Source organism: Pristis pectinata, chromosome 3 (assembly GCF_009764475.1).
Source record: "Pristis pectinata isolate sPriPec2 chromosome 3, sPriPec2.1.pri, whole genome shotgun sequence".
Classification (NCBI taxonomy): domain Eukaryota; kingdom Metazoa; phylum Chordata; class Chondrichthyes; order Rhinopristiformes; family Pristidae; genus Pristis; species Pristis pectinata.
The window spans coordinates 57,444,100-57,470,715 of record NC_067407.1 but is presented as its reverse complement, the minus strand read 5'-3'; the positions used below and the strand labels follow the sequence as shown (position 1 = coordinate 57,470,715).

At 42.2% G+C, this 26,616-nt stretch overlaps 1 protein-coding gene across 1 annotated transcript in view; it reads left to right on the top strand.

The window, feature by feature from the left end:
- LOC127568168 (procollagen galactosyltransferase 2-like) overlaps nucleotides 1–26,616 on the top strand; it is a 143,670-nt gene that overhangs the window by 109,306 nt on the left and 7,748 nt on the right. Inside the window, 4 exon segments of the mRNA XM_052011598.1 lie at nucleotides 5,593–5,712; nucleotides 14,250–14,326; nucleotides 18,817–18,923; nucleotides 20,798–20,930. Coding sequence (XP_051867558.1) covers nucleotides 5,593–5,712; nucleotides 14,250–14,326; nucleotides 18,817–18,923; nucleotides 20,798–20,930 — 437 coding nt within the window.

Sequence of the window (26,616 nt, the reverse complement as noted above, 5' to 3'; positions counted from 1 at the left end):
CCAGATGTTATCTCAACTACACAGGTGGCCACACAACCTGTCTTCTTGGCTTCTATGCAAGCTGAAATTTTTAAGTAGACTTTCTCCCCAGGAACTGTTCTTCTTCTCTTCAAGTTGACCATATTCACTCCTTCCATCCTTGAAAACTACCCTCTGTATCATTCCTCTCCAAGTCCTTGAGAGGCTGTTGTGGGTGAAATAAGTACTACTTATCCCTTGTTTAAATCGCTGAGTTCAAACTTCTGCTCCTGCCACAGAGCTGAAACCATTAATAAGAGCTTAAGACCATGAGAACTAGAAGTAAAATAGACCATTCAGCCCATCATGTCTGCTTATGCTTGATATTTCACCTCAATGCCACTTTATTTTCTACTTTTTGATCTACCTGCACCAAACCTATACTACTTCAATCCCTTAATATCCAAAAATCTCTCGATCTTTGTTTTGTATACACTTAGCAACTGAGCTTCCACAGCCCACTTGGGTGGAGAATACCAAAGAATTGTTATGGTCTTGATGAAGAAATTTCTTCTCACCTCAGCCCTAAATGGCCACCCTCTGATTTGGAAACCCATGTTCTAAACACCTCAGTCAGGAGAAACATCTTCCCTGCATCTACCCTGTCAGGCCCAACAGAATTGTGTATATTTTAATGATATCACCTTTGCATTGACCAGGTTATTGCCATGAAAATTGGCAACACTATTGCAAGACCAGGAACACATTGCTAGCACCTAATCATCGAGATACAGCATGGAAACAGGCACCCATTTACACTAATCCTACATTAATCCTTTTTTTTTAATTTTCCCTACATTCTTGTAAACTCTGCCCGGATTCTACCACTCAACTACTCACTAGTCAGTTTGTGCTTCAAAGCGTTTGTCCCACAGGAAACTTCACATTAAGGAACTAATAAAGTTTGTGTTCGCAGCTTGATAAATGCCTGTTTGAAAGTCCCTTCACTACCCTAACACAGCCCCTCCCCAGACCATAGAACTATGCCACTGATGGGTGGTAGCAGTAAGGACTTAAGGACATTAGTTCTTAAGAACTGAAACCGGACAAAGTTTAGGTAAATAGTACAGTGGAGGCATATAGAAAGGTTCTGAATGACCAATGGACAATGGTAGGTTAATTGGCCCCTAGTGAGTAGGTGAGTGCTATAAACTGGGATAAATTGATAGGAAGGTGGGGAGAATAAAATGGGATTAGTGTAACAGTGTGCTTGATGGTCAGCCCAGACTTAGTGGGCCGAAGTGCCTGCTTCCATGTTGCATGACTCTGTGGCTGTATTTTTTTATCACATTTCTGCCTTCGGCTAAAGCATAAACTTTTTTTGTTCTGGAGCTTGCATATGCAAAGAATTCTGCTTGAGTAAAAAATAATAAATTGAGCCAAAACAAGTAAAGGTCTGATCCCAGTGGTATCAATTCTGCCACAATTTAGTCATTTGAAATGATCCTTGAAAAATAAACCCGCTTATCCACACCGACAGTAAGAATTTCCATATTTCCTTATTACATCGGAGGAGGCCTATTGAGCCTATGCTGGCTCTCAGAGCAATCTTATTTCCTCCATGAATTTTCCCTGTAACCTGTTCTCTCCACATTTCCTTCAACTCCTCCCCATATACCACCACCCACCCATACACAAGGAGCAATTTACAGTGGCTAATTAACCTACCTTCATGTCTTTTTTATGAATTTGCATTTAACCCCCTTCTACAGCACAGCAACATATAAATTAATATGGCAGAGCTGACATAATTTATATTGAGATGCTTTGCTGCATTCTTCAGTCTCTGACGTTAGGTGAAGGATGTTTAACTTGCACCACACAGACATCTGCAGACACTGAAATTTCTAATTTCTTCCTGCTTGATGCTGGCAATTTCAAAATGTGCTTTTCAAATAAATTAAAACTAAATGCCATTCAGCCTTTAGATGATGCTGTTGAACTTGATTATGACCCAGACATGACACAATGTGGAACATGTGATTTCTGAGATCAAAAATGACTGAGGTCTGTCTGCTTCCTGCTATCTCAGAGGTCACGGGATACAATGACACTGGAGTTGATGATCAAACATGGCAATTAATCTCTATCAATAGCTCTACAACACTCCCCAGGCGTAACATGAGCAAAGCCCCAGTGCTAGAGACCTTTGTACCAAAGGTATGCTTCTGTTTCCAGTTGAGCTCAGACCAGTGCTTTTGTATTTGAATGTCATTCCATGTTTTGTTATTAAATATTAATTCCATCATCCAGATATTAATCTGCCATTATTGGGGAATTTTGTTTGAGGGAATGGAGATGGGAAAGGGTAAAATATCTGGAACACACAAACCCAACTGGATCTGGAAACGTCATGAGGAATCCAGCCATTTAAGCAGTCCATTAATTATATCCTGCTGCATCTGCTTACATTTCTTTGCTATTTTAAAGCTTATTTAAAATGATGACTTGAAACAAAGCATTGAAAACTTTCTTCATGGGACATCAATGGAATTAAGTGGCTTGATGGTCAAACCAGGTTGAGAAGGCTGGAAATGCACCCCTCACAGCGAAGGACTCATATTGAAAAGAAGTTCCAAAACCTTTCCCTGCAAAATGGATCTTCCCTAGAGGAATATGGCAACCTACTGGTTTTCTTTCCCTGGGGAAGACTTGCCACTGGGGTCTGTAGTTTTAAAGAACCAATAACCATGCCTGCCAAAGTCACAGGAGAAATCAACAACAGTTTGAAACACCATTCTCATCACTGTCAATCAAATAAAAATCTTTCATCTGCTATTAAAATCAGAAAACTGGTGTTTACCATCTTTGGAAGCAATTACTAAAGGAACACAAACTGAGTAACAGGTTGAACCACCTAATGTCACCAGAAATATGAAATATGTATATAATTGGAAAGTCTAATTTGCGACTTCCAACCATCCTGTGGTGCATTGCATTCACTATAACTTTCTCATTGTTGGATGCAGGTTTCTGATTTGAACACACAAGTGAAATTGGGTGAATGAAATAAGTTGTATATGTTCAAACGCATTTCAATGAATTTTGTTCATATTGTTCCTAAAAACAAAATGTGCAGGGGTAGAAAATGGTATCTGCAGTGGCACATAATGGGCACTATAGTGTTGGCTGCTCACAGTATATCTTGCCTGAAACTTAATTCAATTGTTGTCAATTAATTGACATGATACTACCCATTTAGAGCCAGCAGTTTGAAAGAGTGAATAACTGTGGCAGTTATCTGAGTTTACCCCTCCCATTGCATATTTTGTAGCAGTGGTGGTTTTTGAAAGAATCGTAGTTGATTCTCCAAACTCGATGCAGTGTAGAAATCAAGCTTGCTTCACCAGCACTGTGGGTTTACCTGTCTTGAACAGCTGATAGGAAAAGAAAGGAAAATGACTTGATGTGTGATGTAATTGTTAATATAGTTTTTCATGGAAGTGCCCACTTGCAAGACTGTTCCTTTTTACCAATCAAGGGAATAGTATAGGTATGAAAACTTTGGGATGGGTAGGAAATGTGGCAGATTAAGTGGAGACTAAAATAATAATTTTTGCCTCAATGACTGATTTCATGCTTTGCAATTATCCAGGAAGATATTTTAAAATGGAACCTAGCATAGTAAAATATATTTTTAAAAAACCAACACACTAAAGTGATCAACAGCATCTGCATTAAAAGGCACTGCTAGTCTGTGTGAGATCTGCTCTCGAAGCATGAAGCTGTCCCAGGAGCAGGTCTTGAGCAGCTGGCCCTTATGCAGTTGTATAACAGCTGTGACATGCTGAAAAACTGCTGAAAGAAAGACCCCAGTTGTCTGTCCTCTTGGAACATGTAGGTAGCTTTAATCACAGACAATTCCTGTAGTTACCAGAAATGAAAGGATAAAAGCATTGCAATGTAAAAAATACAGCCCCTTTAATGTAACGGATAGTGACTAGTGCCTTCCTGTAGTTTTGGAGCAGGAATATTCGGGGAGGCATACGCAGCAGTATTTTGGTACTGTGTCTCCATCTCTGTGAATGCACAGCTGTGTCACTCCTCTTCTTACAGGCTGGGGGGGGGGGGGGGGGGGGAGGGTGGGTAAACACTTCTGCCTCTCTTCCTAAAACTACTGACACCTCACACCTCTCTTCAGTTGCTAACTTTCCTGAGGCCTGACGTGTCCACCAATAAATAGGTTAAACTGGCAGCCTCCTTTCTAAGTGGCTCCCACCCCTTATTCCACCTCTTGTTACACTTGGAAGTAGATGAGCTGATGTACTGCTTTAACCTCCGAACCAATCCTATCCCACCTGTTAAGTGGATTAATGTCTCCTCAATGTCCTTGACTCACTTTCAGGTGGGATTAAGTAAACCAAATAGTTTTAACTATCTACCCACCTTCAGACAACCGGTTAAACACTTCTGTACAAAATAGATAAAATGTTACTCATGCTCTATCAGACTCTGGGTTGATAAATTAAGGATTAAAACTAATGTATCCTATTGAAATCAGGTATCTAAGAAAATAGAGCAGGTCACACATCCCAAGATGCCTCCTTTCATCCATGGTATCTGTCAGATGGATGGGAAAGAGGCCCCAAGAATTTGCAGTTATCACTGCTGAGTGTGAGGTAGACAGTAAGTATTGTAAGGTCATTTCAAGTAACACGGGGGCTCATGCCACGTCACTATCTGCCTGATCACAGCATGACCACATAACAAACCCAATCAAAAGGTGGACTCATCTGCTGGAGATGCAGCAGTCTTTATATGTCCATCTGAAGTCATCCTTCAAACACTGCCTAAAGGAACGACATTCGACCAGTAACCCATTGTTGTGGGAGGTTGCTGTGCAGAAGCTGGCTACCTCTTTTTCACCACTGAAACAATGCTTCAGAAAGAACAAATTGGTGGCAAAGTGCTTTGAGAGATACAAAGATCATGAAAGACATTACATTCGTGGAGTCATACAGCATGGAAACAGGCCCTTCGACCCAACTGGTCCATGCCGACCAAGGTGCCCCATCCAAGCTAGTCCCATTTGCTAGCGTTTGGCCCATAACCTTCTAAACAAAGGTTATTCATGATAATCTGTTTATCACGCAATAGGAGTGGTGTATGTTGTGAGGAAGAGCATTCCTATTTTCATAAACTTCATTGACTTATGTAGTTTGTACTAAAGGGACATGTTGACTGTACTCTGCCTCAATCTATCATTGTCCTGTAATACGAATTCTTCAACTGCTTCCTCATTAAGTACTCTTCCCTTCAGTTCTCCGTCAGTGGATTTACTTCCACGTTGCCTCAGTTACAAAAGGATCAATGGACAGAAACACAGATCATTGTTCCTTTATCGTAAAAGGTCCCCTCTTTTGTATTGGTGTTGGGACACCAACACCAGGAGGTTTGTAAGGGTTAATAGAGAAGCCTATCCCCACTCCACAGGTCAACCAGAATGGCAGCTAATTGTGGCCTGACCATAGTCACCCATTCTTTGGGAACAGGGTTTTGCTTATAAGGTCATGTTCCTAATGAACATACACTGAGTAATTATAATTTTCTCTCTTGTTTCCCCTCTTGTTTTAGGCATCCAGATGCACATATGCAACAGGGAACTCTATGGCTATTTGCCAGTGCCCCTGAAGGCCCAGCAATCCCTAGAAGAAGATGTCGAAGGCTTTGTCCACATTCTGCTTGAGAGAATGAGTGAGTTTACCAAGAAGCGCCAAACAAGACGTGGCCAGAAAATTCAATCGTACTTTTTATGCGCCAAATTGTAGCATAAGATTGATCGTTAGACGCAGCTGGAACTTTACAATGCATAGCGATCATACTGTTTTTGTGGGTAACATGCATTTGTATGAAGTGTGTGCAGGTGGGGTCAATTTTCATATGTCCCCCAGCTGATGCCTTGCCTGTGAAATTGATTAGTATATGTGCAATTAACACCCAGCACAGACCGTGCATGGGAGAGCAGGACCAAGCAGGATGTACCAGGTCTGCACCTGTGCTATTTAAAGGGGCCATCAATCAGTGGCAGACATGTCAGAGGTATTGGGAGCAGATTCTCCTTGGGCTCAACATCACAGAGCTTTAGAGCAGCAGGAATTTGGGAACATATATGATTGTTGCAGAGAGTGAAGGCAAACCAACAATTATGGGTGTTCAAGTCACGATACCACTGAGTTTCTTAAGCTTGTTTTAATCTGACTAGAAAGGCCATAAATGGTTTGAATTGCCCAGGTGTTTAGGCTGAGGGTGTAAAGTAATGACGGAGGGGTCTACTCACCTGCCAGCAATCACCCGAGAGAATCGTGTCCATACAACCCTGGACTGATGGGAAGGCAGCTGTGAGCGAAACAGCTGGAGGTTTATCCAATCCCTCAGGGTAATGAGAGAAATAGTAAGTGAGCAGTGCTCTTGACATATATGGGCCGCGGATTAAAGAGAAAAAAAAAGGAATTTGCCAACAATTTACTTCTGTGTTAGTCTATCAAGGAAGATTATCCTGATCTGTGATCATTGCTCCACGCAGCCAAATATATCAATCATCTATTTGATGTGGTTTCCATTTGCATCTCAGGACAATATCAGGGTTCATAGGACAGGCGAACCCTTGAAGTGGTGGCTCTCAGACTTTTCCGCCGCAGGGGCTGCTGATGCTACTCTTGAACCTGCCCTCAATTAGTTGCTCGTGCTTGACTGCTTTTACTCATGGATCACTGTGCATAGCAGACATCACGAGCCTGGGCCGCTGAGTCTAGTTGTCGGAGCCATGCTCATAGTAGCTGAGATTGAAAACCTAAACCCTCCTTGATCTGAATGGCTCATTATCACATTACTCATTGATTTACTGGGAATAGTATTGTGGCTTATCAATGCTACATTTTATTGAGGGACCTGTGATGCTCTGCTTTAAATCTGGCTGTTTGGGATTCGTGAAGGAATTTGTTCAGGGCTGAAAATGGATGAAGGTGTAGAGTAAATGTTCTTTTTAACCCTGACTTGGAGAAAGGAGATAAATAATTCAAAATGCAGTAAACTCGTAATGCAGCCAGAGAATTTGTGCTTTCACTTCTACCTTTAGCACAGTTTAGCAGTTGCTGCCAATTAAGAGGAGGCAGCATTTACAGTGATAAGCATGCATTTGTGAACATGCTTTTGCACCATATTTTCTCTAAGCTGGATTTGGGTGCCTTTTGTACTTTCTTCACAGCAGCTTTCATTGCTCTGCTCTGACATTAAAGCCACTAGCAACTTGTTTAGGAAGAGTTGCTCTGGGTGGAGTTCCCTGGGTTTCCCTCTGACGCCTTGTCCAAAGTGGACATTGTGGGTTGTGACATTGGGTTTTGATCAGCTGTTAGACTCTTAACTGGTTGAAACATCTTCAAGCTTAAAATGGCCTTTATGGCTGGCTGGATGTGGCGGTGGGGTTACAATACATGTAAGACTATAAGACCATAAGATACAGGAGCAGAATTAGGTCATTCGGCCCATCGACTCTGCTCCACCATTCAATCATGTCTGATTATTTTCTCAGCCCCATTCTCCCACCTTCTCCCCGTAACCCTTAACTCCCTTACCAATCAAGAACCTACCAATCTCTGCCTTAAATACACCCAATGACTTGGCCTTCGCCGCTATCTATGGCAATGAATTTCACATTCACCACCCACTGGCTGAAGAAATTCCTCCTCAACTCAGTTTTAAAGGGACGTCCCTTTATTCTGAGGCTGTGCCCTCAGATCCAAGACTCTGCTACTAATGGAGACATCCTCTCCATGTCCACTCTATCCAGGCCTTTCAGTATTCGATAGGTTTCAATGAGATTGCCCCTCAGTCTTCTGAAGTCTATCGAGTACAGGTCCAGAGCCATCAAATGCTCCTCATATGTTAAGCCTTTCAATCCCGGGATCATTCTATCATTCTTGTGAACCTCCTCTGGACCTTCTCCAGGGCCAGTATATCTTTCCTGAGATAGGGGTCTCAAAATTGCTCACAATAATCCAAATGTGGTCTGACTTAACACCTTATAAAGCCTCAGCAGTACATCCTTGCTTTTATTGGTATTGGTATTGGTATTGGTTTATTATTGTCACTTGTACCGAGGTACAGTGAAAAGCTTGTCTTACAAACCGATCGTACAGGTCAATTCATTACACAGTGCAGTTACATTGAGTTAATACAGAGTGCATTGATGTAGTACAGGTAAGAACAATAACAGTACAAAGTAAAATGTCACAGCTACAGAGAAAGTGCAGGGCAATAAGGTGCAAGGTCACAACAAGGTAGATCGTGAGGTCATAGTCCATCTCATTGTATCAAGGAACCGTTCCTAGTCTTATCACAGTGGGGTAGAAGCTGTCCTTAAGTCTGGTGGTACGTGCCCTCAGGCTCCTGTATCTTCTACCCAATGGAAGAGGAGAGAAGAGAGAATGTCCCAGTTGGGTGGGGTCTTTGATTATGCTGGCTGCTTCACCAAGACAACGAGAGGTAAAGACAGAGTCCAAGGAGGGGCGGCTGGTGTCCCTGATGCGCTGGGCTGTGTCCACAAGTCTCTGCAGTTTCTTGCGGTCCTGGGCAGAGGACTATATTCTAGTCCTCTCAAAATGAATGCTAACATTGCATTTGCCTTCCTTACTACTGACTCAACCTGCAGGTTAACCTTATAGACAATCCAGAACTAGGAATCCCAAGTCCCTTTACACCTCCAATACGGGCAATGATTGGAAATAAAGTATCATACCATTTGTTTGGGTAACAAGTTGAATGTACATGAACAAACAAATTAGGAGCAGGAGTAGGTCACTCAGTCCATGCAACGTGCTTCACCAATTAATAAGGTCACGTTTGATCTGATTGTAACCTCAGCTCCACATTCCTGTCTATCCGCATTAACCCTTTATCTCTTGCTTATGATAAATCTACTGCCCTCTGCCTTAAGGACTCTGCTTCTACCGCCCTTTGAGAAGAGAGTTCCACGACTCACAAGCCTCTGCAAGGAAGAGCTTTGCCTCATTTTCATCTTAAATGGATGATCCTTTATTTCTAAACAGCGACCACCCCGGTTCTAGATTCTCTTTTGGGATATCCTGTCAATACCCCTGGGGACCTATGTACTGAGTCTACTTATTTATTTTATACTCATCCATATACTTGAGGGGAACTGGGAATGTTTATGTGGAATGAAGGCCACGCTGGCATTGAACATATACTTGTGAAAATAAAAATACTTGTTTATACAAGGCACGACATTACTTAGCTCCCTGGAACATTTGAAGCTTGCCCTGATCAAACATCAGAGCGGGCTTTTAAATGCTGCAATTTACAGAGTTTTCATTTTAAAATTGACATGGGAAGGCTGTAGAAAGTCAAGTCAAACAGATAAAAAGTCACAGCGCTATCAAATTTTCATCATTTGAAGTCTTTCTTTGTGATAAAAGACTAATCCCATCAATTAAACAAGGTGAGAATTTAATGGAATGAAAGTAGAAAATGCTGGAAATATTCAGCAGGTCAGGCAGCATTTATGGAATGAGAAACAGTTAACGTTTCAGGTCCATTTTGCCTGCCATCCTTTTGTTTTCTGTTTTTTTTGTATCATCAGGCTATTCGATGTTACACAGACTGTACAAAATACCAATACCAAGAAGTTTAATCTTAACTGCCCCATTATTTCACCCTATCAGAGAAATTCACTTTGTTCCACCCATCATGCTCCCCCATCTTCTCTGCTATCTCAGGTCTGATAAAGCGTCCTGGATATGAAACATTAACTATTTTTCTTTCCACAGATACTATCTGACCTACTGAGTATTTCCAGCATTTCCTGTTTTTATTTCAGATTTCTAGCATCTGCAGTTTTTTGATATTCATTTACTGAGAATTTAATGAATTGACTTGAATACAGAAGCCTGAAGTCCCACACCACCAGGTTCAAGAACAGCTGCTTTCCTTCAACCATTCTGTTCTTGAACCAACCAGCAAAACCCTGATCACTACAGTTTAGAAATACTATGACCACTTTGCATGAAAATGGACATTTTTTTTGTTCTAATTGTGTTCTTTCTTGTAAAAATTGTGTATAATTTATGTTTAATTTATGTTTTCCTTGTGAATGCTGCTTATACGATGCTATGTGCATGATGCTGCTGCAAGTAAGTTTTTCATTGCACCTGTGCATGCACGTACTTGTGCATATGACGATAAACTCGACTTTGACCTTGTGTTCCACATATGCATTCTCGCCTTCTTCATCTAATCCTATCTGTATTTCCTCCTATTTGTTTCTTCCCAATATACTGCGTTTCTCCAAGTTCTATTTAAAGGCATTTTTACTTCTACATTTACATCTACTCCTCCTTATGGTAGCAAGAGCCACATTCTAGCCACTGATTTGATAAAGAAATTTCTCCCAAATCTCATACTGGATTTATTAGTGAGTGTCATGTATTTTTGGCTCCTAGTTCTGGTCTATCCTGAACTGGAATAATCAAATAATTTAAATTCAGCAAATTTGCATTAAGAATGTAGGTGGCAGTTGTGTAACTATGTGGAAGGGATGGTGCTAATTAGCTTTATTTCGAGCATTTCCATCTCTTTATTTCTATTTTGTTCTTTCTCTTTCTCGGAACTAAAGCGGAATTACAGGATAAGCTATAATAAACATTTCAACAATTTGTCCTAAATTTAAGGTCAGCTTTTTTTTTTACTGTTCTCGGCCACATTATATGAAGAGAATTGCCTCATAAGTTTGGAAGGAATTCATGCCATCCTAATCAACTTGGGCATTTATGATGTATAGCGTCACAAAAAAATGCTTACAAAGCAAGGAAGAGTTAGTACACAACAGTAAAGCATCAATTAATCACGTCTTTGCTTGAGGCTGTCATTTTAAGGCAGCCAATGAAATGAACGTCTAGAGATTAAACCATGTACTTCTTTTCAGGTACTGTGTGCTTGAAGATTGATTTTTTTTTCTAAGTGGCATTGGTATTGGTTTATTATTGTCACTTGTACCAAGGTACAGTGAAAAACTTGTCTTGCATACCGATTGTACAGGTCAATTCATTACGCAGTGCAGTTACATTGGGTTAGTACAGAGTACATTGATGTATTACAGGTAAAAACAATAACAGTACAGAGTAAAGTGTCACAGCTACAGAGAAAGTGCAGTGCAATAAGGTGCAATGTCACAACAAGGTAGATCGTGAGGTCATAGTGCCGAGTTGAATTGCAGCTGGATGGGAATTAGACCAGACAATTCCGGCTGCACTTGTGCCATAGTTGTCCTTTCCACAATGGTGAAAAATTAGTATAAAATGTGCCTATTTCATATTTCATTTTATATTACCTTACAACTCGGCCCATCGAGCCTAAACTGGCTCACAAAGCAATCCCATTCCTCCACTAATTTTTCCCTATAACCTATTCCCCCCACAATCCCATTGGTGCCCCCAGATTCTGCCATTCACCAGGGGGATTTACAATGACCATTTTGTGGAGACTTTCAGCCCAAACTGGTTTTAATAGCGCTGCTCGTTCTGGACTCTAATCCAGGGATCCTGATTCAGGCAGGTTGGTTCTCCTTACTCTATTGACATACCTGCTTTCTTCAGGCCACTCACTGCCAGCATCTCTCTTCCCTCCCCCAACCAGCCCTAACTCCCCTCCCCATCCTTGCCATCCCAGTCTCACAACCCTTGACTGACACCCTGACTCATTGATCTCTTGACCAAAAGATCCAAATTACTTAAACCAACTCCCAAACACTGATCCTGCCCCAACCCCCCACTCACCACCCTTTGCACGACTCACCAACCTTCAGCGAATTTGCTGATTGATCCATGACTTGTTCTTCCCCACCCTCGGTGATCCTAGTCCCCACTGCCACTGAGTCTTACCAAGGTCCACACCTTTCCAATCGCTGATCTCTCCCCCAACCCCAGCTCTCTCATGCAACCAACCCTGCCCAGCTCCTCCATTTCCACTCCCAGGCCTGGCACCACCCCCTCACCTACCCTTTGAGTGATCTGGAGTTAGAGCAGCAAACACAGGAAAGGCCTTAAACCTTGGATAAGGCCAATTCAATAGTGTCCAATGTGTTGGGATTCAGGTAGTGCTGATTTTTTAAGTGGCAAAAATACAATCAAAATAGTTGTTGATAAGTCATGTAGCCAGTGATTAATGCACCTCTCAAGGCACTGATGAATTTCCAGGCATAAACCACCTCTTACTTATAGATTTCAGTGGTGTAAAGCACAGAAACATATGCAGCAACATTGAGGCTGCCGTGAGGTATGAACTTACCATAGAACAGTACAGCACAATACAGGCCCTTCAGCCCACCATGTTGTGCCGACCTTTAAACCACACCTAAGACTATCTAACTCCTTCCTCCCTCATATCCTCCTAATTTAAATTCCTCCATATGCTTATCTAACAATCTCTTGAATTTGACCAATGTACCTGCCTCCACCACCACCCCAGGCAGAGCATTCCATGCACCAACCACTCTCTGGGTAAAAAACCTCCCTCTGATATCTCCCTTGAACTTCCCACCCATTACTTTAAAGCCATGCCCTCTTGTATTGAGCATTGGTGCCCTGGGAAAGAGGCACTGGCTGTCTACTCTATCTGTTCCTCTTAATATTTTGTACACCTCTATCATGTCTCCCCTCATCCTCCTTCTCTCCAAAGAGTAAAGCCCTAGCTCCCTTAGTCTCTCCTCATAATCCATACTCTCCAAACCAGGCAGCATCCTGGTAAAGCTCCTCTGCACCCTTTCCAACGCTCCCACATCCTTCCTATAATGGGGCGACCAGAAATGGACAGTACTCCAAGTGTGGTCTAACCAGAGTTTTGTAGAGCTGCATCATTACCTCGTGGCTCTTAAACTTGATCCCATGACTTATGAAAGGTAACATCCCATAAGCTTTCTTAACTACCCTATCCACCCGTGAGGCAGCTTTCAGTGATCTGTGCATATGAACCCCCAGATCCCTCTGCTCCTCCACACTACCCAGAATCCTGCCATTAACCTTGTACTCCGCCTTGGAGCTTGTCCTTCCAAAGTGTACCACCTCACACTTCTCTGGATTGAACTCCATCTGCCACTTCTCAGCCCAGTTCTGCGTCCTATCAATGTCCCTCTGCAATCTTCGACAGTCCTCCACATTATCCACAACACCACCAACCTTTGTCTTTCAGTTTTAGATGGAGCAAGCAAGTCAAATAATGCAATGTTTACCCCTGGATCTTTTGACCATTTATTTTGGGCGTAAACAAGCTTTTGAATGATGATATATTTTTCTAAGTGTGATCATTGTTGGAAACTTGGAAAAAAGTCAACCAATTTATCCATAGCAAGCTCCCACAGACAGTATTGTGCTAATGGCCAAATAATCTCTTATGTTTTACAAACACATTGACACCCCACATTCCTTACTATCATTAGTTTTTTAATGCTCGTATCAGCCTAAGTAATTTTTGTGAGTGTGAACATGTCATGTGCTGTCAACACGATATTCATTATCAGTTGCTATCTTAAGTGACAACAGCTGGAAATAATGAACAAAACCTCCCTTTAATAACATTTTTTGTACATTGGAGTGACATAAGATGAAAAGACAGTGATTGCATCTTGGCTCATATCTTGTTTCTGGATCAATGAAGTGTGTCCACAGCGTGACCTAAATTCAAATGAATGCTGTGGTGTGATCTGCCTATTATGTCCAGATCATATTATTAAATCAGCTTTGCAGGGAAGTAACTCACAATTGCATCAACATATGGTGAAAAATCTGATCAAGTCATATGATTTCATTCCTCAGTGCCCATCTAACCGTCACTATTACCCATGAGCAAAATTCTGGGGAAAGCTTTCAACTAAGATAAACAATATACGTATTACATATTCTGACATAACAGCATCCCATTGGCTGATAATGTTTTGATAGCTCTCTCATCTGCTGTCTAATACACAGTGCTCTGCTGTTGAATCCAGCCCAATGCATTTTTCATGAACTTTCCATATCGTTCCATATTTCCTTACAACAGTAAAGGAGACCTTTTGGCCCATCGAGTCTATGTCAGCTCTCAGAGCAATTCCATTCCCCTCTGTTGTATTCTGCTTCAATTAAGCCATAAAGATTCACCAATTATTTATAAGGAATATTCTGAATTGCTTGGTGATATGAATGGGATACAAACCACCATAACTTATCTATATCATTGTTTTGCAGTTGATCATCCTCCCATGGAGCCTTCCGTGCATGTCTCCATGCCTCCCAGGCACCCAGACAAGATGGGATTTGATGAGGTGAGTGATAGACAGTTGCTGCTGATCTGCTGGCTAGAAACAAGTTCTGATGTGTGAAAGACCATAGAAAGCAGCAGCATGAAACCTGTTCTTTTAATTAATTGTCTTGTAGAATATAATCCATAACATTTGTGCTCTAACCAAATTCAATATTCAGAGCCTTCTGTTCAGAACTAAATTAGCAAACTCATTATTCCATATGAATAATAATCTTCCAGGATATAATGGAACCTGAATTTTTACTGCCTATTGCATTGAATAAACCTGCTCATCCACTGCTGATGTAGATATGATGGCATAAAAGACAGAACTGTCATGTGGAATGATTTACATTATTTTCATTTCTCAAGCTTTTTCTTCTGAGAAGGGATGTTCATCACTGAACACATTGATGTTGGAGCATTAATGGGCATTTTAATATCCATTCCTACGTAATAAGGATAGACTACTGTTGACTTAATTTAGAAATCATGGGTCAGGAAAAGGAATTACTGGATAAAAGCGAGCTATTTAATTAGAAAAGGCTAGAATGACAGAAAATGAATCTGAGAATAATTCTCTAAACCTCTCATCCTATTTTCCTGTCCAGCTTCCTCTCCAGTTTTTTTTTATTCAAGTCTCCTTTAGAAATATCCTGGATTATTATTATACAAATAACAGTGCACAGGGCTAAAATTGCGATTATTTTGATAGATTTTATGATCAAATTCACTCCAATGATGTTTAATGAGCTGATTAATAATTGGTTGCAGGTTGAGTTGTTTGCTTAACAGCAATTAAATCAGATTGATTCTGATTCGGCCCCTGACTCCACTGTAAATGCATTGGCTACAGACTATTTTTTTGTTTTCTGGCCTGCTTATGTTATTGTTTCCAGAAAATCAGAACGTCCTAGAGTCCAGCACATCATTTATAGTTAAAAGTTTCATGTGTGCTCTATCTATGAAGCACTTAATTACCTCTGACATAAACACCAATGAATGATAGATGGGAAATGTCCCGAAGAACAAGCAAAAACTAAAACTAAAAATGTAAACGAAATGGAAAACACATCAGGCTTTTTATACTTCTTTCTTCTGTCCTGAACACTGACCTCTCCCTCCCCACAGGGAGCAGATGGGGATTTACAATGCCATCCAGGGCAACCTTTCCTCTGACCTGTTCTTCCACTGTGGCCTTTGGTTGACACCTTCCATCAATGAGATGGGAAGCTATCTGGAGAGTGACAAACCTACATCCTATCACACTGAGGCACTTCAGCTAGCAGTTTATGAAAAAACTGCAGAGGCTGGAAATCTGAAACAAAAATAGAGAATGCTGTAAACATTCAGCAGGGTAGATCTCCATCATCTCCTGTTTTCTGTATCTCAGAATTCTAATATGTTCTTTTGTTTCTTTTCTCTCTGTATTTGCCCACATTCATTTATAAATGAGATGGCACCTAATACAATTATGTTACCTGGGCAACCTTGGTCTCCACCCTATCACAGACGTTCCGTCTGTTCTTTCCATCCCTTCCCATCTCCGCAATGTAAAACACACAATGGTGCAGCCGGTAGGGCTGATGCCTCACGGCTCCAGAGACCCGGTTACAATCCTGACCTCCAGCACAGTCTGTGTACAGTTTGCACATTCTCCTGTGTGGATTTCCTTTGGGTTCTCTGGTTTTCTCACACATCCCAAGGGCATGTGGGTCTTTAGGTTAATTGGCCACAGTAAATTATCCCTAATGAGCAGGTGAGTGGTAGAATCTGGGGAGAATAAAATGTGATTCTCTATATTCAACTACCCAGCTATATTCAACTACCCAGCTCTTGGTCCTAAGACCACTCTTCAAGTGCACATCCAAGTTTTTTTTAAAAACTGATGAGGGTATCTCCCTCCATCACCCTCTGAGCCTGTATGTTCTAGATCCGCACCACCATCTGAGTGAAAGCATTTCAACTGACTTCTTATCTTAAACGGTGACAAATTAGGAAAGGGGAAGATGCAACAAGATCTGGATGTCATAGGCTCAGAGAGAGATGCAGCATAGAAACCGGCTCTTCAGCCCACCGAGTCCATGTCGATCATCAAGCACCCATTTACACCAATCTCACATTGATCCTCTTTTTATCCTTCCCACATTTCCATCAATTCCCCTCAGACTCTTTCACTCACCTACACCCTCACGGCAATCTACAGTGACCGATTAACTTACCAACCCACGCACCCTTGGGATGTGGGAGGAAACTGGAGCATACAGAGGAAACCTGTGTGGTCAAAGGGAGAATGTGCAAACTCCACACAGACAGCACGCAAGGTCAGGATAGAACCCGGGTTGCTGGTGCCTTGAGCAGCGACTCTACTCATTGTCCTTGAGCCACTTTGTTGCCCTCGCAATCCTTGTACACCTATTGATAAAGGTAAGCATGCAGGTAAATTAGGAAGTTAAGAAGGTAAATAGTATGTTGGTCTTCATAGCAAGAGAATTTCAGTATAGGATCAGGGATGACTCACTGCAATTGTTTAAGGCCTTGGTGGGACCATAGGTTGAGTATTGTGTCCAGTTTTGGTCTACTTATTTGTGGAAGGATGTTCAAGGAAGGATGTTCTTGGAGGGGGTCGTAGAATCATACAGTGTGAAAACAGCCCATTTGGCCCACCACGTCTGCATCACTCAGTGGGCACGCTTCCTTATTAATCTCACCTTCCAGCACTTGGCCCATAGATTTCTATATCTAGGTGATTCAAATGTTCATCTGGACACTTCTTAGATGCTGTCAGTGGACCTGCTTCTCTCTCAGGCAGTGTATTCCAGGTACTCACCACCCTCTTGGTGAAAAATGTCCCCCTCAGATCCCATCTAAATCTCTTACCCCTCACCCTCAATCTATGTCCTCTAGTTTTATTCACCTCTGATATGGGGAAAAGATTCCTGCAGTCTACCATATTAATACAGCTCATAATTTTATATACCTCAATCATGTCCCCTCTTAACCTCCTCCACTCCAGGGAGAACAGACCTGACCTCTCCAGTCTGTCCTCATAACTGAAACTGAAACAGTGCAAGGAAGGGCAACCAGACTGATTCCTGGGGTGGTAGGACTGACATATGAAGAGAGATTTGGGGAAGATTGAGCTTACTTTCATTAGAGTTTAAAAGAATGAGGGGGAACAATTGAAAATTATAATATTTCAATAGGAATGGACAGACTGGATGCAGGAATGATGTTGCCAATGGTGGGGGAATCCAGAACCAGATGTCACAGCACAATGAGAAATGATAGGGCATTTCAAACTGAGGTGAGGAGAAATTTCTTCACCCAAAGGGTGGTGAACCTGAGGAATTCTCTACCACAGAAGGCAGCTGTGGTCAAATAATTAAATATATTCAAGAAGGAGTTAAATATAGTACTGATGAATAGAGAGAATAAGGGATGTGATGGAATAGGGTGCTGAGTTTGGATGATCAGCCATGATCATGTTGAATAGCAAGGCAGGTTCAAAGGGCCAAATTCCCGACTCCTGCTGCTTTCTGTGTTTCTAATTACTTTAATTCCATCCACCAAACTTCATCAGACTAATTCTTGGGATAGCAGGACTGTCATCTGAGGAGATATTGGATTGACTAGGTCTGTGTCATGAGAGTTTAGGGAATGGGAGGAAATCTAGTCGAAATGTACAACATCCTGACATGGATGTATGGACTTGATATCGGGAAGGTGATTCCCCTATCTAGGAGGGTTTTGAACCAGAGGTCACACTCTCAGGATGCAAGGTGAGACATTTCGGACTAAGGGAGAAACTTATTCACTCAGAGGATGGCGAACCTGTGGAATTCTCTGCTGCAAAGGATTGTGAAGGCCAAGTCATTGAATGTGTTTAACAAGGAGGTAGATAGATTTCTATCCCAAATGGTATTAGGGGCTTTGGGAAGAGAGTGGAAATAGGGTGTTGAGATGGTGAAAGGGCCAAGTGGACTACTCCTGCTCTTTTATTTTGTACTGCTAAAGGAAATTTGTGCACAGCAAGGTCTCATAAACAGCAAAGAGATGATGACTAGATCTTTTGTTACTGTGATGTTAGTTGATGGATAAATATCAGCCAGGACACTAGGAGAGCTCTGCTACTCTTCTTTGAATATTGCCATGACTTCGTGACATCTGTCTAAAAAAAACTGCCATGGTTTACATGAATTTTTAGAGTTGTTTGCCTGTAAGTGGATGGACATGCCATGAATGTTGTGAGAACTGTGGAGCTAGTCATAAGGTGTTGACCCAGTATTCCCTTCCAAAAGAATGAAACTAAAAATATACATTACAAATATTAGATGATGTCTTGACTATGAAGCAAAATGTTCCCTGAGAGGCTTGTCGGAGACAAAAAGTAACTTCAGTGATAAATTGGTGGTTTATTAGCACCCATGTATATTGAGAAAAACTTTAAAAATAGCTTACAGTGGTCGCCAGATCATTTTTACTAATTGTTCAATGTGAATTTGTGCTTAGATCTTCATGATAAATCTCAAGCGCAGAAAAGACAGGAGGGACCGAATGCTCCGGACACTCTATGAACAGGACATTGATGTCAAGGTAGCAGATGCAGTGGATGGGAAGTAAGTACTGATCCTGACGTGAATAAACTGTGCTGGAAGTGGCTTTACAGCACTGCTTGTTAGGCAGGAAGTGGTCTAACAATCCATTCAGTAAACTTCTCCACCCCCCATCCTTGCCTAATCTGTCTGTTTAGTCCCCAAGTCCTTGACTACCATAAACCACCACCCCAACCCCCCAACCATCTTCAGCATCCTTCCACCCACCACTGGACCTCCTGTGTGATATCCTTTGATACCAAACCACATTAAGCCTACTCTCTGACTACCATCTGATCTTCTAACCATCCAAACCCTCGTCCTGACCACCACTTGAATGCCTCCACCCTCCCCCACACCACCACCACCAACTTTTATGGATCACCCTTTGGTGAACATCAGTCCACAACTACCCCACCTCTGCCATTACCACCAGACTCCCCTGAACCATCATGGGACCTCCATTTGCCCTACATCTCCCATCACATTCTCTGCCGCTAGACTACCAGCTGCTGGTCCAGCATGGAAATAGGCCAAGCATCACATCCAAGCATCAACCCTTCCCTTCAACTTCTATCACCATCAGCCTCTCACTGATCACCAGTGGGGCCTCAACAGAGAGGATACCATCCACAATCCCTCCCACCAGACCTGGCTGTTCCAGTAGGTTGTTCCCTTGTGAAGCAGATCTTTTAACCACAAGGCCTTCAGCCTGCAAGCCAGACTTCTTGGGGACAGGAAAAAGACAGAAAGAAAATGTTCAGAGGGACCCACAGTAAAAGCTGCATGGACATACAGAAAGCTTGGTTCCATACCTCACATCACCCCTTCCACCCCCAGTTTTTGAGGAACATGTGTCTTCCCATAAGAGTGGCAAAGGGGACAAGTTGGGAAATACAACTTGAGTGGCATAGCAGCCGCTATCTCACAGCACCAGAAACCTGCGTTCAATCCTGACCTGTGGTGCTGTCCGTATGGAGTTTTCACGTTCACCCTGTGGCTGTGTGGGACTTCTCTGGGTGCTCTAGTTTCCTCCCACATCCCAAAGACATACAGGTTGGTGGGTTAATTGGCTGCTGTAAATTGCCTCTAGTGTGTAGGTGAGTGGCAAAATCTGGGAGGAGTTGATGAGAATGTGGTGAGAATAAAAACTGGATTAATGCGGGATTAGTGTCAATGGGTGGTTGATAGCCGGAACAGACTCGGTGTGCCAAAGGGCCTATTTCCATGCTGTGTCCCTCTATGACTCTATTACTCTGAGTCTAAAATGCAGTGGCTGAAACCAGCATAAATGAGCATAGCAATGGACAGCTGTGAATCAGTAGTAAAGAATAAAGCTGTCGGATGCTAAACTTTTGGATTCGTGTTGTATGCAGCTGGGAATGGGCCTTGAGATAAGGGGTTACGGTACTGAGCTTTGGGTTTGCCCTTTAAGGAAGAAGATAGGTTGGCCTTATCTCCTGGTGCCTATTAGTGGCACCTAGGCTATGTGGTTCTCTGAATTAGCCTAGCAAGCTATTCAGTTCAAAGGTAATTGGAGATGGGCAGTAAATGCTGGCACAGGCAGCTATACCCACAGAACACAACATGTTGAGATGAGCAATAGGACTAACAGGCTTAAAGTTTCTGCTGAAACCCAAACATATACTGATGGCTCACAACTGGCTTTCAAATAGCATTCTTCATGCTGTCTAACAGTGTAGGAATGTAAGGTTAACATAAATAAGGTGCAAACTGCTGTTGCATTCCGAAACAGTAGGTTTTGGATGAGATACTGACCAGAAAATCAGAAGCTGCGTTTTCATTCTGTGTTGTTCTAGCATCATGAAGATTCCACTTCAGGTTGTGTTACCAAAGAGACACAGTATAATCGTGTGACATACGTTTTGTATCAACAGAGCCCTCAACACAAGTCACCTGAAAGCACTTAACATTGAAATGTTGCCAGGCTACCATGACCCGTATTCAGGCCGAATACTTACACGGGGAGAAATTGGCTGCTTCCTGAGCCATTATTACATCTGGAAAGAGGTAAGAAGAGGGATCCTAATTTTCACACTCACATGCTTCTGCTGTTTGGAGATCTGCTTCACGTAAACCGTGTGTGCCAATATTTGCTGCACTTGGCCTCAAAGTGGAAACATAAATTCAGAAATTGTTTCTTTTGTTGAGATTGAGACTGGGACATTTTGTTGTTGAAAGTATTGCCCTACCAATACTACAAATAATCCAACCTGGTGCCAGTTTATATGGTCACCCTTTCTGGCATTGCAATGGAGAATCAGTCTCAATGTGGCTACCTTCTCTCTGAGCCTTTTCTTATTCACTATGAAGTGTTGCCCTGGGAGGAGCTAAAATATCACCTGAGGTCTTTAGTGGCTGTGATAGTTTTGACCACTGGAACCATTAAAACCAAGTGGACTTTTATTAAAGACCATTTACGCATATTGTTTTCTTTAATTCATTTTTCTCGGGATATCGACATGGCTTGTAAAGCTGACATTTATTGCTCAGCGCTCGTAGCCCTTGTAAAGGTGGTGGTGAGCCGCCTTCTTGAACCACTGCAGTCCTGTGAAGGTACTGCCCAGTGGGAGCTCCAGGATTTAAACCCAGCAATGACGAAGGACGAGCGATATCTCTCCAAATCGGGATGGTATGTGACTTGGAGCGGAAACTGCAGGCAGTGGTGTTCACCTTCACCTGCTCCCCTGCTTGGTGGTAGAGGTTGTGGGTTTGGGTGGTGCTGCTGGATAAGCCTGGATAAGTGACTGCAGCGCATTTTGTAGATGCTGCACACTGCAGCTATTACGAGCCGGTGGAGGAGAGAAGGAATGATTTTAGGATGGTGGATGGGTGTGCCAATCAAGGAATCTGTTTTGTTTCGGATGGTGTCAAGCTCGTTTTGAGTTGTTGGCCTCTGACCTACCCTTGCTGTAATCATATTTATGTGGGTGGTTGATAGAGTCATGCAGCATGGAAACAGGCCCTTCAGCCCACAGAGTCTGTGCTGACCATCAGCTGCCCATTTTTAAGCTGCTCCGACATACACTATTCCCATTACGTCCTCCCCACATTCCCATCTGTTTCCTACCACTAACCTACAAATTAGGGGCAATCTACAGTGGCCAATTAAATCTCCAACCCGCACATCTATAGGATAGAAGGAAACTGGAGCACAAAGGGAAAACCCGCATGGTCACACAGACAACATCAGAGGTCAGGACTGAACCTAGGTCTCTGGAACCGGGAGGCAGCAGGGCTACTAGCTGCACTACTGTGCTGCCTATTCATTTAAGTTTCTGATTAGTGATATTGATAGTGGGGGATTCGGTGATGGAAATGCCATTGAATGTTAATGGGAGATGGTTTGACTCAATCTTGTTGCAGAAGGACATTGCCTGCCTTTTCTTAGAATTGGTTGCAGCTTACCAGATCTTGTCAAGTTCCTCTGCCTTTTGTTGTTTTTTTCCCTTGTGGATCCGTCAATCCAATTCCAAGTGCTCATCAGCTCAATTATTGGCATTTTTAGAGCTGGCCAAGTTAGTCAACTGCTGACCAGTGAACCAGCCATTGGTTGTTCCATTTATTGCGATTACTGGCCCGATCTAACCTGGAAATCTTATGTGCCCCAGGGTAAACATGGTCTGTTACTTTATTTGCTTTCTGTTTAACATTAAATTTTGGTTTAAAAAAAGACGTGGGCCTCCTTATGGAATTTGAGGCAAATGTGACTAGACGTTTTGAGGAGATGTCTGAAACTGTACCATCATCCATCATCTATAGCTAAGTGAGGCTGATTGGAATCTTCTGCCAACATCACTCTGAAAATGGATGCTTGTACAAGATTGCTGCAGGGAGTGATTAACCTCTGATCATCCATGATAACTCAGAGAAAACATCTGCTTTTTCTTGGGGCTCCCCTTGGTGACAGAGTCTGGAGAAGGGTCTCAGCAGGAGCAGAATTCTAGTCATAAATACATACTCCAGCAATCCATGAGTTAACAAGTTATATCTCCAGCACAGTGCTGCAAATATGCATCACTTTGTTGAGTGGTAGCTATTATCTGTGATGTGTCACAGACTGTAAATTTATTGCAGTAATAGTCAATAGTTTTTCTTTTGCAGGGTGTCTAAGTTACTGGGCTAGTATTCACTGGCCTGGGCTATTAAGCAGACAATGTAAATTTTAATTCCACTGTGGCAATTAAAATGTAAGTTTAAATTGAGGTAAATTTAAGTTAATCCAGAATTCAATAATTCTGGATAAAAAGCTGGTTTCAATTATGGTAACCACAAAACAATTGGATTCACATTAAATAAAAATCAAAAACCTTCCTGGTTCATTGGATGCTAGATTAGAGTTGCTGGAACTGTTTTCTCTAGAGAGGAAAAGGCTGAGGAGAGATTTGATAGGGGTGTATAAAATGATAAGGGGTCAGTACAGTGACTGTTCCCTTTGGTGGAGGGGTTCAGGAGTAGAGATCATGTGTAAAATAAAACAGGTGAGAATTAAAAGTGACATGAGAAAAAAACTTTTAATGCAGCATGTGATTGGAATCTGGGGATGCACTGCCTGCAAATGGGGTAGAGACAGGGGACATTGTAGCTTTCAAGAGGGAATTGGATAAATAAATGGCAGGGAAAATTTTGCAAGCTTATGGATACGTGGCCACAGAGTCGTTCTGGTAGAGAGCAGGAGCAGACCTGATGGGCTGAGTGACATTCCTCCTTGCTGTTACCATGCTATGATTAAACTGCTTCAGGGAAGAAAATCCACCACCCTTCCCTGGTTTTGCCTTATTGCGGTTGACTCTTAACTCTTAATTGGCTGAGCAAGACAATCAGTGTATGGAGCAATCAGGGATGGACAACAAATGCTGCAACACCCCCAGGCTGTGAGTGAATAAATACGTCTCCTTGTAAAACCAGCAACCATAAAAGGCTATTAAATAGCCTGTTTGAGTTGTTCTTCAGTGTGACACAGATTTCTGTACACAATCCAGTATAAGTGCATTAGGACCAACAGAAGAGTGATTCGTCTATCCCATTTTGTCAGCATTATCCAAAAACATAGTGTCAGTTTGCACACGGATATAGAAGGCCCCCAGTCTTCCTTCCTGACTCCTCTCTCCCCACTTTGTCAATCTGCTTATCTGACATCCTACATTGATGAACAGAAATCTCTATCTCAAGACTGGGAAAGGCAAAGCCATCATTCTTAGCCCCTGTCACCACTGACTCCGTCCCTCTACCTGCCAGTTGTCTGAAACTGGACTGGTATTCTTGATGTATTGCGGGCCAGATAACATTCCTTCGTGAAGACCATCAATTTCTACCTCTATAATATCAATGCACTCGACCCTGCCTCAGCCGTTTCACACTGAAACCTTCATGCATCCCTCTGTTACCTTCAGATTTCACCATCCCAGTGCACTTCTGGCCAACAACATCCAATGCTTTGTAAATTTGATGCCATCTAAAGCATTGCCTGTGTCTGAACACACACCAAGACCTGATCACTCACCAACCAACAGATTCTCAGTAACACTGGCTCCAGATGAACCAATTTTTAAAATTGTTTTTAAAACCCTCTAAGAATCGAAAAGAATATGTTCAACTCTGTACAGCTGTTCTTTCATTCAATCAGATTATAGCTGATTTTTTTTACCTCAGCACTACTATCCTGCACTGACCCCATTTCCCCTGACCCCCTCAATATCTAAAACAAAACCACCAGTTCCTGCCTTAAATAAACCCAGCGACTGAACCTTCACAACTCTTTTGGGTAGAGAACTCCAAAGATTTATTAGCCTCTGGGTGAAGAAGTTTTTCACCTCTGTCCCCTTACTTTAAGACTGTGGACCCCTGGTTATGGATACCCCAGCCACGGGAAATATCATCCACACATCTACCCTGTTAAACTCTGTAAAAGATTTTGCACATTTCAATGAGAAAATGAGATTACCTCACATTCTTCTAAACTCATGAGATTACAGACCCAGTCTGCTTAATCTCCCCTGATAAAACATGCCCACCATCCCAGGAATCAATCCAATGATGCTGTACTGCGTCTTATCTGCCACCAGTATATCCTTCCTTTTGTGGGAAGACCTAACCCTGTACAAAATATTCCAGATGCAGACCTCACCAGTGCCCTCTGTAATTGGAGTAAGATGTCTCTAGTCCTGATATCCACTTCAAATTAAGATCTTGCCTAACCCTTTCTCTTTAATCTCCACCACCCCTACAATTCAGGTCTAATTTTCTAATTCAGGTCTCTCAGCTATCCCTGAGTTTAATCACGTCACCATCGGTGGCCTGCCTTCAGTTGCCCTGAGCTCCAGAATTCACTCCCTGGATGACTCCCTCCTCTTTCCCCTTTTGAGAATTCCCTAAAACCTAGTTCTTTGACAAAGTTTATGGTTATATGCCCTAATATCTCTCCTACATGGCTTGGGTTCAAATTTTGTTTCGCAGTGCTCCCAAGAAGTGCTTAGGGAATTTTTTTTTCCCCCATTTTGTAGGAGTAGAACAAGAAGAGGGTTGGACAAGTGAAATGTAGAGGTAGCAAGCAGATGAGCTGATGCAAGGGCAGAGTCTAGCAATGCAGTGGAAGTGGAATTAAGTGGGCTGAAGTGAGACCATGTTATATGGTCCATTTCAGCTTTAAATTGGACTCAAAGATTGGAGATAGTCCCGTTCAATTGAGAGGGGAGAGGGATCGAGGTGAAGATAAAAAAAGACTGCAGATGCAGGAAATCTGAACAAAAAAATTCATAAAGTGCTGGAAGTACTCAAGAGGTCAGGCAGCATCTGTGGAAAGAGAAACAGAGTTAATGTTTAAGGTTGAAAACTCTTCAGCAGAACTGGGATGAAAGTGTTAATTAGTAAATGCAAGCAGTTGTTGAAGACCTTGGAATGTTTTACTCTGTAAATGTCAATTGTTATCTTGGCTTCTATCTAAATTCAGACAGCAGAATGGGGCAAAAATGGTAAAGCCAAGACAGGTGAATGTATTTGCTTTGGTGAATAAATGTGTGAGTTTTTTTATAGCTGATTTATACTGTGCTTAAATGGAATTTGCATGCTTTTATGGGAAAATGTTTGATGTCACCACCACCATTAGCACTCGTACTTGCCATGGTCTCAGAGACCAACTCCTCAGTTATGGGAGGTCTTCAACTTATACACACACAGGGCTGGCAACAGGACATAACAGGAGTCATATGCATCCACAGATCAAAAGCTTTTCCATATCTGGTAAACAATTATCTGTCTGTTTTTACAGAACTTGACAAAATAGTCTCATTCACACATTTTCAAAATTAATGGATCTTGAATTTTACGCTTTGCAGTTAAAATTACAGGGTGGGAACACCCAGACAGGTAACCACTCACCTCAGCCCATAAAGAAGTGCAGTAGTTGCTTTGTTAAACAGAGAAAATAGCGCCATCTGTGCCTGGAGCACAGTATTGCTTGCACAAATGCTCCAGCTTCATCCACAGATTGGTTCACTTCAATGGCCCAGAATTTCCTCAGAGCAATGAGCTACTCACCTTACAAAAGTCCTTCTTACCTTGAGCTGGGAGGGATCTTCCTCAACAAAGCCAGCTTTGATCTGACTGTTGAGGCCCTGCATAGCGATTGGTCTCCCAATCATAAATCCCATGGAAACATTTGGATCCATGTCTCAAAGTTGATCTGGCTCTGAACAGC